Source organism: Heloderma suspectum, chromosome 1, assembly GCF_057233095.1.
Source record: "Heloderma suspectum isolate Gila_16-S chromosome 1, 16-S_ref, whole genome shotgun sequence".
NCBI lineage: Eukaryota > Metazoa > Chordata > Lepidosauria > Squamata > Helodermatidae > Heloderma > Heloderma suspectum.
In genome coordinates this window covers 157,992,166-158,006,074 of record NC_139458.1, presented here as the reverse complement: position 1 = coordinate 158,006,074, position 13,909 = coordinate 157,992,166, and the positions used below count along the sequence as shown (strand labels likewise).

The window sequence follows — 13,909 nt, the reverse complement described above, 5'->3', positions numbered from 1 at the left end:
GGTGGGTTAGCTGGAAACTAAGTTTTCTGAGGGCATCTTGCTGCAGGGTCTTGAACTAGAAAGATGTTGAGGAGGATTTATTATTTTTTAAAGAAAGTGGGGGGGGGGGAAGGATTTTTAGCCTTATAATTCTATGAAGCATAAGAAGTCCAAGTTTAAGACCAAAGAGTGGATGTGAGCATCTAATGTGAGCATCAGACCACAAATCATTATTCACTAAAGCTGAATAGTGTATCTGCCAAACAACGTGTCTTGTTAACCATCATCCTATGAACAGACTGCTTTTTGCTCTAGGGGCAGCAGTACTAAAATCTGAGAGCACAATAAATTCCTGACCATTTCTGCGCTCTGCTTGCAGCATGAAGGAATTCCCTTCTACTCATTTTTAGAAGTTGCCTTGAGGGCCCTCGCCGGCTTAAAGGCAGGGCAAAAATGATTAAAAACCACTTATGTAAAGCTTTTTTTCTTGGCAGCTTTGCTGGACTACTTCTACAGGCTAACTGATGTAGAATAATCTGCAGTTAGCAAATGTACTGAGTGACACATCGTAGGTCACTGTGGTTGATCCAATAAACTGCAGCTCCCTTCCTCTCCTCAGGCTACTAAGACGTTTCTGTCCTACGTGAACACAGAGATTCTTTGATTTTTGCAGGAGCTAGATGACTTTGCAACTAGTACGGTGCTTTTAAACATGCAAAGCACTTAATCATTCCCTTGTTTGCCCCAAAAGATTCCCTTGTTCAAGAATGGCCCCACTCATGGAGCCCTTTCGGTTCCATAACATTGACAGTACATAACTATCTGATCAAAGAGAGCTGTAACAGTCCCAAAGTAGCTGATGTCCTTAGATGCCATCCTCAGGCAGAATTTTCATGCCCAGGGCTGCAAATCTCTTTCAGGATCCCTAAGGGACAACAGGGACAAGAGGCCTCCCACCAGGAGGAAAATGGCCACAATTAGAATGTTAAAGCACTTGGTTCACTCTAAAGTGCTTTAGAAATTAAACACGACGTACTTTTTTCTTTTCATGAGGCTTCCTATTCAGGTCCAGATTCCAAACTGTCTGCATAACTACTGCATTACACAATTCTGGGCTAAATCCAATGTCACGGGAGTGGACTTCCACTCGCGCAGTGGGACTTCAACTTGCTTTCCTCCCTCCCGCACCACCGTGCATGTTCCCTCCACATCCAGGAGGTCTCCATAACCTCAACATAACTGCTATATTACATCATTCTAGGCTACATCCACCACACAAGTAGGCTTCCTCTTGCTCTCCTTCCTCCTGCACCCCACCACCAAACCCCCAGAGCAGACACAGGGGACTACAAGGAGTGGGAAAGGGGAGGGACGTATTCCTCCAACAATGTCCATTCTACTGGTGGACAAACACCACTGGACACAATCTGTCTTCACAGTGGCAACCCAGAGATTTCCCAAAAGCAAGTCCAACCTTTTCCCTGTTCCCTCTGGTCAGAGACGCAGGGCCTGGATGGCTTCATTTGTCCCTCGCCGTTCAAGCATGAGTAAATTTATCCCTATGCTTTCTTTCCCGAATGTAGCTTCCACTTCTTTAGATTCAACAATAGCCACAAAAGATGGACTTCCTTGCATTTAAGGTGTAATGTAGTGACAGCTCTATGCTAACCAATGTGCTCAAAGACTCGAAGAACAAAAAAAACAAAAATCCCATTGTTTCAAGCCATCTTCATTACACGCTGACAGGAAATCCATTTTATCAGCCTAAAAGCCAAAAACAGCAGAGCCAGGTTCCTAAAATCTATAACTACAGAAAGATGGGAGGAATGGGCTGGGGAAAGAGATACAGAGGAGGAAATAAGGATGGAATGATCTGTAAACGCAGTATGGCTTCAAGCGCTATATATTACTGCTATAAAAAACTTTTGCAGGTAAAAACAACAGAACTGCTTTATCGACCAATCGCATAAAGCCTCTTCCAAATGTGAAGCTCCACTGGCTACTCTTCTGCCCAACTCCATAATTAGCATCAGCAGCCGACATCTACTTTTGACAGCTCCTGTGTACACTTAATATGCCCCATTGGGTACAAACTATCTCTCTATATATTTGAAAACTCACAAATACAGACATTTAGAGCAGGCAGAGTTGTATCCTCAGAAGCCATTCTCCATTCCTGGCAGTGTTCTAAGGCAGCCTTTCCCAACCTGGCGTCCTCCCAAAGTTTTGGACTTCAACACCCATCAGCCCCACCAAGCATGGCCAATGGTCAGGAGTGCTGGGACTTATAGTCCAAAACATTTGGACGGCACCAGGTCGGGGAAGGCTGGACTAGGGGCTGGAAATAAATGTATTTTGCCCCAGGAATTGACTTCCTTGCAAATGGTCCAGCACCACAGTTCAAAGGTTGGCAATATATTTTTAATATATAAATATGAAACAACAACAATGCTGACACCATTTCATAGTAAGGGCTTGACCATTTTGGAGCATGTGTGTTTAGGTGCAGTGGGAGCATGACATACACAACTCAATACAGAGATGAAATACTTAAGGATGGAATACCCCTGGGTAGGGATGTCGGAAAAATCTGCGACAGAACAGAACCAGATGAGGTCGGGGTTTTGAATCTGACCTGTGGATTCCGCAGCGGACTAGTTTTCCCCATGCCCAGTGGAGTCCATGGACTTGCAGACTGTTTCTCTAACCTTCGGGAATTTTGCGCAAATTTCATCGTAGAAAAACACGCAAAAATAAAAAGTGCCCAAACACCCCCTTAGGCTAAAGCGTAAAAATGCACACTTTGTGAGACAATTTGTGCATTTCTGCACAAGGGAATTTGCACAAGTTCACATTTGTGCAAAGCAAATTTGAAAGTGGAAAAAATCCAATTCCTTTGACGGGTGGATGACGGAATGAAAGGCGCCTGACAACCTGCAGAACAGAGGTGGAACAGATTTTACACAATCCATACATCCCTGCCCCCGCGTCTTACACCTTGATTTCCCACGGGCAAACATGGGATGCCCATTTGGAGAGTGGAGAAGAGACCACATGGGCCTGCATTAAATGAAGTCAGAGCACTGATTCACCCACTCCTATACCATTTATTCCGAAGGCAACAGCTCTTCAAAGGCTCAGGCAGAGATCTTTCCCAGGGTCTTTTTAACTGGAGATGCCAGACATTGACCTGGTTCTCATGATCAAGGAAGGAAAATAAGGCATCTTAGCTTATTTTCCTGCCCCGCACATGCTGGTTGCCCACCCCATCATTACTATAATTACCTCGCTGGGCACGGTTTGTCGTGTCTTCCAAACCCAGCAAGAGTGCACGGCGGGTGGGTATACAGAACACCACAGAATCCATGGATTGTTCTAGGGTTGTGGGATGTTTGCGACCCACCCCCATCGCACACCACTTGCCGAGTTCAAACGACATGACAAAGTGTGCTTGGCAAGGACAATTACGGTAACAACTGGGGATGTGACCAGCAGGCACAGGGTGAGGAAAATAAGCTATGATGGCTTATTTTCCTTCCCTGATCATGAGAACCCAGCCATTGTGACAGAAATAATTGGCATGCAAAACCCTTGCACTGAACCATGCCCCCTTTCCTAAGTGCCTCTTGTCAAAGGCTGGTATAGAGGAAGAGAATTTTGCTCTCAGTTCTAGTTAACAACAACAACAACACCCCAAACACAGCTCATCCATTTCCAGCAGCATCAAAAATGGGGAAAACAAACAATAAGCAACACACAAACCAAACAAACCCACAGGTCTCCCCTCTTTTTGCAGCTCCTTGGCGGAGCAGTTACTGCATTTCCGGGAGGAGGGGGAGCCAATTTGGACTTGCTGGGGACTCGGGGAAGCACTGAATGGGAAGAGGACACTGACAAGCATCAGTTCAACACTTAATAGAAAGAAGATTTCAGTGGCAAGTAAGAGATATTGTCTCCCACCCCCTTTTGGTGCATCTACTACTCTCGCATTTATTTCCTTTTTCGGTACTTCTCAGTTGCACAAATAGATTCCTCTTCTCCCTTAGTATTATTTTCCCTCCGGTCCTTGGCAAGGGTTCGTAAATTAGCCTATCTGCAGTCTGCCTTGTCAATTTCCTTGTATGTTACCTACTCCACTAGCATTCCCTTTGACAGCTGTATCATACAAGGAAATTGACAAGGCAAGGCTACACATAACAGACAGGCAAACGTGCACTCTTGCGGACTCGCGAAAGAATGGGAAAATAATAATTAAACAAAAACCAAAAAATGACTCCATTTGTGTGCTCCTGAAGCACTGGGGGAAAAAAGCCAGGGAACGAAAAGGGGTAGCACTCAGAGCAGAAGGGGGGCTGGGACAAAGAGACAAGATGGTTCTGCTGCAAAGTTGCCTGGGATACATGCCAGGGCTGGCTGGAGGACTGAGGGGGAAGGACAGGAAGCACAAGCCACAGAAAGCCTGATTGTCATTTGGCATACCATGGGTTGTTCGCGGAACAACCAACCCACTGTGACCCATTCTCAGGGTGGCTTAGTGAGATGTATATTGGATCCAGATTGTGCTTCTGCTGGTGGGGGGAGGGGTAGGCCCTCCAGAACAGTGTGCGAGTTGGTGCTGGGAGAGTGGTGAAATCAGCAAGTCACCCTTCCTCCTCTCCTCTGCAGTTATCAAAACTTTTCTATAGATGGAAGGAGATTCTTTTTGTCCATGGAAGGTGAAGTCTTGATCCAACCCAGTGTCAAGAGCACATACCTAATGAAGAGCCTTTGGTAAACTGGGATCACACTAAGTAGCACCAGTATTTCAGAAAGCATGTCTTTTTAAAAAGACAACCAAGAAAACTGAAGCCCAGACAGCTGAAGCCTTTAACAAGCAGTTTTTCAAGTATGATTTGCTAAATACAAAAGGCATAAATCACCTACCTTTTCAGCATACTCAGACACAATCTGCTTGATCTCGTCGGACTGAAGTCCAACTATCTGACCTACGGTGCTTGCAGTCAGTCTGCCCTGCAAGTACAACACAAGTCTTACTATGGCATGCAAACGGGCCTCTTGTTGGAAATCAGTGCCGTTTGACATACGACGCAATCCCTGTTTCCAGGGTGATTATGATTAACTGCATCACCTGGCGTCCTTGAAAGCATCATGGTTGGATGGGGGGGAGGGCGGATGTAAGGATAAAGGTGGCTAGGAGAGTAGCCAACAACTACCAAGCTTTCTTTGATGCTAGGAATCTGTTCACAACAAGGGTAGGTAACTGCAGAAGCTCTGGGGGCCATTTTCAGCCCACCCAAAACTTCCTGTGAGCTGCTCCTCCCTGCAGGCACTGAAAAATAAAATAGCTTAAACAATTCAAAATGGAGTCTGCTGTGGCTATGGAACACCAAAAGTGTTAAAATTATCTAGTTTACAAGTGATTTTTACCCTTTGGGTGCTCTGTAGCCACTATGGATAACATTCTTTTTTTCTTTTCTTTTAAAAATATTTTTCCTGAATTTGAGGAGCAGTTGGGGCTGTAGCAGAGGGTGGCGTGGGCCGCATGTTGCCCACCCCTGGTCTGCAAGAATGGGATGTGACAACATTTACTATGTAAAAGTTGTCAAACCTCTTTTAACCAAGAGCCAAATTCAATGTTGGGGAAGCAATCCAGGACCAGGTTTTAGTGGTGGGCGGGGGCCAAAATACCACAAACACAAGTCTATTTTAGCTTGAAGGTTTTCCTGCCAATAACTCAGCCTTAGGAGAAGCATATCAACCTTTCAGAATGGGGAAAAAAATGTGCAAAAGCTGGGATAACACCAAATGATTGGTGGTTGGGGGAAAGGGGGTGTGGCTGCCTGGGGAACCCCATAGGCCTGATGTTTGACAGCCTTGATGAAAAACCTTGGCAAAGCTTCCATGTCAGTGGCTCAGTTACATACAGTCAGAGGAAAAGAGCTGCTGCCGATTCACTGCAAGGGCCTCTTGCTTAAAATATATGCAGAAGGGACATTGCGGGCCTTGCACCCCAGGAATGCAGATAGTGCAGATAATGACCAGTGGGAGGAATCTGTGTGCCTGTCACTGAAAGCGGGCGGGCGGGGTGTCAGCAGAACATGCCCGCACAGAAGGAATAGGCATCAACGCAAGCGAATGAGTGTCTTCGCAACGCTGAGGCACGTGCATTGAGTAGAGGAGCAGAAGGACTTGTGCATGGGAAAGGACACGAGCACCACTAGAACCTAGCTAAGGAAGAAAGTGCTTGAAGAGCAGCAGAGGGAGATGGGACGCAGGGCCACTCCACCAGCTCTGCTTCATCAGGCTCTTCTTCCCCCTGCACTGCTTCCATGCCAGCTGCTCATGATAAGAACTATTTATCTTTAAGAACTGGTGCCCATGTTTGCTTTTCTCCTCTTCCCTCCCTATCCTTTTTGTGTCAGGTCTTTTAGATTGTAATCCTGAGGGCAGGCAGTGTCTTGTGAGTGTATGCAAGCCGCTCTGGAAGTCTTTTCCGCGGATGAGTGGGAGAGAAAGGATGATAATTATTCATAATTATTATCATTCTTAATAATAATGACTTTGGAAATCTTAGTGGACAGGAATTTGCAAAGAGAATTTACAATTTCCTACGATTCACTGAAAACAAACCGTATACCTATATAGGCAATGGCCCACCAGCTGATTCAGAAGCTAAACACCTTATGAGAAACACCATCTTTTATGTTTGGTAGTGTTTTCCTTGTGTCAATTTACACAGTAGCTTAATGCCTCAGGCAATCTCACCCCAGTTAACCCCATTTCAACAGTTGTGACAGCTTTCAAGTCAACATGCAGGTGCAGGGGGAAACGGCAGGGATGCGAGTAAGTTGTATGTGCTGTGCTACCAAGTTGGTTTAATGGGTACAGAGTGCAACTCGACACACTTCCTCCACCAAGTCAGTTTCCCTCCGATTTCAATTAATAGCTCCATGAAGGAGAAACCTTTCGGTTATAAGAAATCTGGCACGAGTTATACTTTCAGAGATATTTTTTTCTTGCAAATAGTTTTTGCAGATATTCCTGCTTACACTTCCTTGTTAAACTGCCAGATACTTTGGGTATGCACTGTAAAACTACTTAAACATTAAAAGCAGAGCCATGACTAACAAACCAAGAACTACTTACCTCTTCTGTTCCCATAGCAGCCATCTCAGTCATCAATGTTTTAATACGAAGCTGATGAAAAATAAACGTCAAGATCAGAAAAGCTGGTTTCTAAAGTCCATGTATGTTTTGCTCTATATTTGACAAGACCCTCAAGTGGTGAACAATAAAAGGGAAGAAGAGGAATGGGGGTGGGGAGAAGAATCAAAACACAGAATTAAAATATTTAAAATAGAGCTGTGCGCAAATGGCCTCTTGAAATTCTCCACCTTACTTGTGGGCAGAGAAATTTGGGAGACAATTTCATGGAATTTCTCCAGGGGGAGGAGAAATTCTCAGCAGTTTCTCCCAGGTAGGGCTCCCCATTGGCAGGGCTTGTAGCACAGCTTCTTTCTTTTTTAGTAAGGGGTTTGGGGGTTTTCATGCTGCAACAGCATCTGCTGTCTTGGCAGGCTAGCCCCCACCGCAATGCAGGTAGGGGCAGTGTGGTGTCTATCTCCAGAGATGAGGTGGAGTTAGTGCTCTACAAAATCTGTCCTCCAATTTCCTGAATTTTTCTCCCCCCATGAAAGAGGCTTCCATGTGTCTGCCTCATTCAGGATGTTTTTTTATGGTGTTTTTGAGCTTACCTAATCACAGCTGGCCCCCCAAGCTGCCTGCACGTCCTGATCTGAAAAAGCCCTATGGGAGGGATTACCTTATGGTGCCTTAAACTGGGCTTCCATTGAAGTGTGGGGAGCTGAGGCAGCTACATGCTGCTGGAGGGAAGATTGTACAATGAAAAACTTGTGCTCACTCCTCGGCAGCTTCCTAAGTAAGGTTAGCCCAAGAAACCCAAACCCAAACCCATCTCTAAAATTTCTTCACCACTGAATTTTCTTTTCAAAAGCAATTTCTCTTCTATCAAATTGAATGAGAATGGTTGAAAAAAAAATCTGGGAGAAATTTTCGGCACAGCACTAATTTAAAATCTAAAACTGTGGCAGGTCAGTCCGGCCAATGTCTTTAGCAGGTACTGAAAAAAACAACCTGGAGTTCCAGGATGAGGAAGGTGATGCAGGTTGTGTCCTAGGCCTTCTCGTAACTCTTGAGAAGAAGCTACACTATAATGCAGGAACGCAGAACCTCAGGCTTAGGGGCCAAGTCCTGCTAGCCAGCCTTGGGTCTGCAGATGGCCACGCCTCCTTCCCTTGGCCACGCCTCCTTCCACTGGCCACGCCTCCTTCCCTTGGCCACGCCTCCTTCCCCGCAACCTCCTATCCTTTGGTAGTTTCCTCGCTTTTGTGGAGTTTTCCCCATTCTAAACAACTGAAATGCCTCTTCTGAGGCTCGGTTACTGGCAATAAGAGCTTAAAGCTACAATATGTTGGTCCTGTTGGTCCTTTTGGCCCCACCCCCTTTGCCTTTAGCCATGCCCACCACTGGAATGTGGCCCCCAAGAGCTCCTCCCAAATGGAATTTGGTCCTCGGACTGAAAGAGGTTCAACATCCCTGCTATAGCGGCTCCCGTGCTGCCAGTATAACATGAGAAGACATGGATATTCACTCACTTGCTCGTGCACATGAACATAAAGCTCTCATCGCCCAATGCTATAAGCAGCACTCTCTGTTCCTCTACTGTAGGCAAACATAAAGCAAAGGGAGTGCCTTTTCGTGAGGCACTCGCAGCAACAGCATTCCCCACAGAATATTCACACTCTACTTTTTGCAAACAGACATGGATATCAAAGTGTAAGATGTATACATGGTGCACTTGATGCAAACAGCACATGCAGAATGAAATCGCTGAAATTCCGTATCATCACATAGGGAGAATCCTATCTACACCACCACATGCTTTCAGGAGGAGAGTGGGATACAAATGGAACAAACAGAATAAAGCCATCTAGCAAAATGTACATACACCAGTGAAATGTACATGCACCAGTGAAGCTCTACCACACGTGTTTGGACTTTAGTTTCAGGACCAAAGCACATCAAAACTAGACTGCAAATTGGTTCTCTGAGTTCACATTCATCTACAGGGTACAAAATATGGAAGCGGGGGGGAGGCTAATCCAGGGGTGGGCAGAAGGCAGATCACCAGATCTTTTGGATTTCCCACAAGCCCCTGCGAGCATGACCCAAAGTCAGGAATTCTGGGAACTGAAGTCCAAAGCTTCTGGAGATCTCCTTTCTCCCCACCACTGTCCCAATCTGCCAATATCCTTGATCTAGTGCAGGGGTGGGCAATACACAGGCCAGCCGCCATCTTTACTTATATATTTTACAAGATTTATAATTGGCTCTAAATCAAAAAAAAGCTCAGATTCCTGAGCACTGAACAGTAAAGCAAACATTGTGTAAACATAAAAGAACTAAAAAAAAACTTAAAATCATATTATACCAATAAAATCGTGCCTGAGTCCCCAGCAGAATAGCTGGGATTTCAGCAGTTTCCACCACTTTGGCCACCAGCCACTTCCAGAGGTGGTGGGGGAGTGGTGCGAGCCCGCAGAGTTCAAAGGGCCCATGGAGCCCCCCAACTCCGTGGCAAGTAAATGACCCCAGATTGCGCCAGTCCCAATTTATCAGTTTTGTGCACCTCTTCTGCAGCTTGAAAGTCATCTTCAGTATAGGTCTCAGTCTTCCCTACTGGTAAGAGCCCGGCAGGCAGCACCATTTTCTTGTCTTCAGCCTATTAAAAAGAAGAAAAAGATATCAATAAGATAAAGATGAAAAGGTGGAGGAATGGGCTGTCTACAAATCACAAGCGGAAAAAAAGGATACAAAAAGGGAACAACCACTATACAACACATATGTATGTACCAAATGCATTACAGATATGAGGCTGGAATTAGAGAAGGGTGAGTGGTGTTAGGCATATGGAACAGGGCTTTCCCACAAGAATAATTTACATATACATTAAAAAGACACTATAGAAACACTCCACACAGAGTAAGAAAATACAAACAATAGCACGCATTACCAAATTACCTGCCAGGCTTCCAAACCCCCGCTCCCTCACAGTGACTTAGTTCAGAAGACAAGATTTGACTGTCTGAGGTACAGGTGTACAGCATCAACAAGATATGGTTGTCAAGAACTCCATTTTCTTTTTGCGACCTAACGGTCTGTAATTTTCCATTTCATAAGGCTGAAACTGCACATAGTGGTAAACCACCTGGGCGTGTGTTATCTCAGGATATCTCTAGCCCCGAGTTCAGAATTAACTCACTCCAGTTAACTGGAGTGGGTGATGACAGTTCCGTTCCTGTGCGAACTCTCACCCCCTCCCCTCCTGGGGCCTAGGAAAACTGTTCCAGCCAGCCTATGATTGGCTAACAGGGATCACCTTGGAGTTATCAAGGGCTTGAGCATATAAGGGGGCAGGGGGGCTACATTGTCTTTGTTTTGGACTCCACAGGTTTTTGCCTGGGCCATGTCCATTTTCCAAAACCTCATTATTTCACCTAGATTTTTGAGCAAGAAACAACCTTACCTTCTCAACTTTTCCTTGTCTGCTGAACCCATACCTCCTACAGGATATAAAGAGAGAGAAACAAAACAAGATTTTGTGGCTAGATTCACTTCAATTTCATAAAACGTGGCTTTCTGCACATGCACAGGCCAGCTTTCAATGCTTTTTAGAGCAAAACAGAAACACGCAAAACATCAGCTCAGGGTTAGTTGTATGCTCAAAATAAAGCTGTGAAAAAGTGTCTTATTATTTATACACAATAACTGAACTTCATTTTTCTGTTGCACTGCCTTTCATCATCATAGGAAAACCTTATGGTGCTCTATAAACCTTTGCAGAGCTAAACGGTGCCAAAAAGACGAAAGTGCCTCAAGTCTCCTTATAGGAGAACACAGCTCTGGATGCTGCGAGGGAAAATAAATCTCAAACATTGCCCCACAGCTTTGGGGTTTTAATACAACACACCTGAGAACGCGGCTCAGAGGCTTGTTGCTGATTTGCTAATGAAAGCCCATTTCCCAGAGCGTTTAACTTTTACCCTCTGAGGCACTAATTACCCAATCTCCCTCTCTCTCTCTCGGTAATTGCCCTTGCCACTGAAGTTCAAGTTTAAACTTCTCCTTCTGCTGGAGCTGTATTTCAGCTTCCCAGAAAGGAGTAGCTCCACCGTATTCCAGCAATCAATCAGGTGTTAATATGTGACAAAAGCTTCAAAACGAAGTGGAGCAGGAAGGGCCATGGCTCAGTGTCCTGCATCTGCAAGCAGGATTGGGAAAGTTGCAGACAAGGACATCCAAAACCATCACAGAGCTGGAGCAACTCCCCTACAATGAAAGGTTACCAAGTGCGGGGCTTTATAGTTTAGAAAAAAAGGCAACTGGGAGGAGACATGAGAATTGTTTAGAGAACTATGCAGGGTGTGTAGAAAGTGGACCGAGAGGTTTTTCCACTCTCCCTCTCCCATAATACCAGAACCCAGGGTCATCCAGTGAAGATGAATGTTGGGAGATTCAGCAAAGATAAAAGGAAGGGAGTCTTAGAATCATAGCATAGTAGGGTTGGAAGGGGCCAATAAGACCATCGAGTCCAACCCCCTGCTCCATGCAGGAATCTTCACACAGCACATAGTTAAACCATGGAATTCACTACGACGAAGTGCAGTAATGGCCACCAACTTTAAAAGGGAGCAGGATGCTACTTCCAGCACCAGAAGCAGCAGGCTTCTGAATACCAGTTGCTGTGGAACAACTGAGGGAGAAGGCTATTACTCATGGGCTTCCCAGAAGCATGTGGTTGGCCACTGTGGGAGACACAGTGTTAGGCTGGATAAGCTTTTGGTCAGACCCAGCATCGCTCTTATATTCAGTCACCATAGAGAATACTGAGGTAGCCGGCCCAAAGGTCTGATCTGGTACAAGGCAGTTTCCCAGGTCTCTATTTCTATAATATCTGTTAAGATAAAATTATCCTCATTTCATAAGCAGCTCCTGTTGTCTCTTTCTGTGCTGTGTGTTCCACAGTCGCAGCACATACACAAATACCAAAGACAAAACTAACATGGCAGCAATGACACTGACAGAATGCATGGGGGCGGGGTGGAGGAAACATGACGGAAACAGGTTGACATAACTTCCACAGTTCAGTGGCTGCGTTTGCACATATCTCTAAGCCATGGTTTATGTTAACCATGGTTTGCTGCTTTAACCATGAATTGCATTGTAGGTGAGCAAACAAAGCGGGCTGTTTTCCATATTTCTGGCTTGTTTCTCTCCTACCCATTTTGCCAGCCTTCAGAGCAGTTTCATTTTCAAGCTGCTCTCTTTCAGGGCAGACAGCAGTGCAAACAAGCCAGGGATAAGCCATGGGTCTGGGTTCTGCCATCATGACAAACCATGGTTTTAACAAGGCAGTCTCATCACACTTCTGGCTCATGCTCAGCGTAGGATCAACTAAGAGACCTAGATCCTTCTTTTCACATGTACTGCTGCCTTGTCAAGTCTCCCCATCCCAAACTTGTGCCTTTGATTCTTTGTACACAAATTTAGGGCTGCACATTTATATGTTGAATTTCATCTTGTTGGGTTTGGCCCAGCATTCCAGCCTGTCAAGCTCAATTAACAGCTTGCATTAGTATTATGGGCAAGGTAAACTGAGGGGAAAGGGTGTCATACTGTCAGCCCAGATGTGCACTTGAATGCGAATGTAAGTGCAGTTGACTATTTGGATGTGTTCATTCTGATTTACTTCTGAATACACATTTTGGCATGACCAGGAGCTTCAGCATGAAAGCCATGCAGGTTTGTTTGCCTTTACTGACAAAGCCACATAGTGAAGACAAATAACTTTGGCTCCACGATAGCAGCGCATTTACTATGTGATGCAGCAACATATAAGGGGAACAGTTGTGAAATGACTCTCCGCCGCCACCCCCCAATAGATGTAGAAGTTGGAATTTTTTGCACTCTTTGCCCCACCTCCCATAGCAACTTTCACACTGCAAAACTGGATCACCATGAACTTTCATTTAATAGCACTATTAAATACCAAACATGAAGATGTGTCAACAAGAAAAAAATGCAAAACTCAAGTGCCAGAGCCAACTTAAAGAAAAACACACACGCACACACAGAAAAAATACTCACAATAAATTATCAGTGAAACTAAAGGAAGGGATAACAAAAAAAAAGATGAAGTTGAAAATATGACTAAGAAGACTACAGCGGAAAAGCTATTAAGCATGCAATCCTATGAACGTTTAGACAGAAAAAAGTTCTACAAATCCCAGCATGCTACAGCCTGCCATACTGGCTGGGGGATAGAAATTATAAGACTTTCTCTCTCTCTCTCTCTAAACATGCATAGGATTGCACCCTAAGACAAAATATTGATAGTTTCTCAAGGAAAGAATGAAAAAAAAATCAAAGACACTAAAAATACTTGCCAAATTAATTTCTTGGCCTTCGACACAATGCTACATTTCTTGCAGAAAATTGGAATTAGCAAGGAAAACATTTGGACAATTTGCCGCAACAACAAGCCACTTCCGCATACTGCAAACAACCTCCAACTGCCGCATTTGGAGGTTATCAGCCTGAGGTGCAAACCCTAACCAATAGGTTGTTTAGCTTCGAGTTGTTTAGCGGGTAACCCATGGTTTGTTATTAAATAACCCAAGATTTGCTGCCATGACATGCAACCCAGGTCTTCAACTCGATGGCTGAGGAACTCCGATGTATGTATTGCAGAAAATTCTAGGGCATGTCCTTGAGGGCAACATATTTTATGTAGAGCAGCACTCAAGCCTCTTTGGCTCACCATCACCCCATGTGCGTGCAACCAAAACAC

General features: G+C 44.9%; 1 protein-coding gene across 8 annotated transcripts in view; it reads right to left on the bottom strand.

The window, feature by feature from the left end:
• CCDC93 (CCC complex scaffolding subunit CCDC93) overlaps positions 1-13,909 on the bottom strand; it is a 63,205-nt gene that overhangs the window by 32,278 nt on the left and 17,018 nt on the right. For 4 of the 8 annotated variants that reach the window (XM_084808258.1, XM_084808286.1, XM_084808270.1 and 1 more), the window contains 5 exons: positions 13,207-13,224; positions 10,586-10,622; positions 9,689-9,781; positions 7,126-7,176; positions 4,903-4,989 (listed from right to left, as the gene is read on the bottom strand). In XM_084808258.1, the coding sequence (XP_084664384.1) occupies positions 4,903-4,989; positions 7,126-7,176; positions 9,689-9,781; positions 10,586-10,622; positions 13,207-13,224 (286 nt within the window). The remainder of the gene's footprint in view (positions 1-4,902; positions 4,990-7,125; positions 7,177-9,688; positions 9,782-10,585; positions 10,623-13,206; positions 13,225-13,909) is intronic. The other 4 variants (XM_084808309.1, XM_084808263.1, XM_084808301.1 and 1 more) reach the window with 1 other exon arrangement.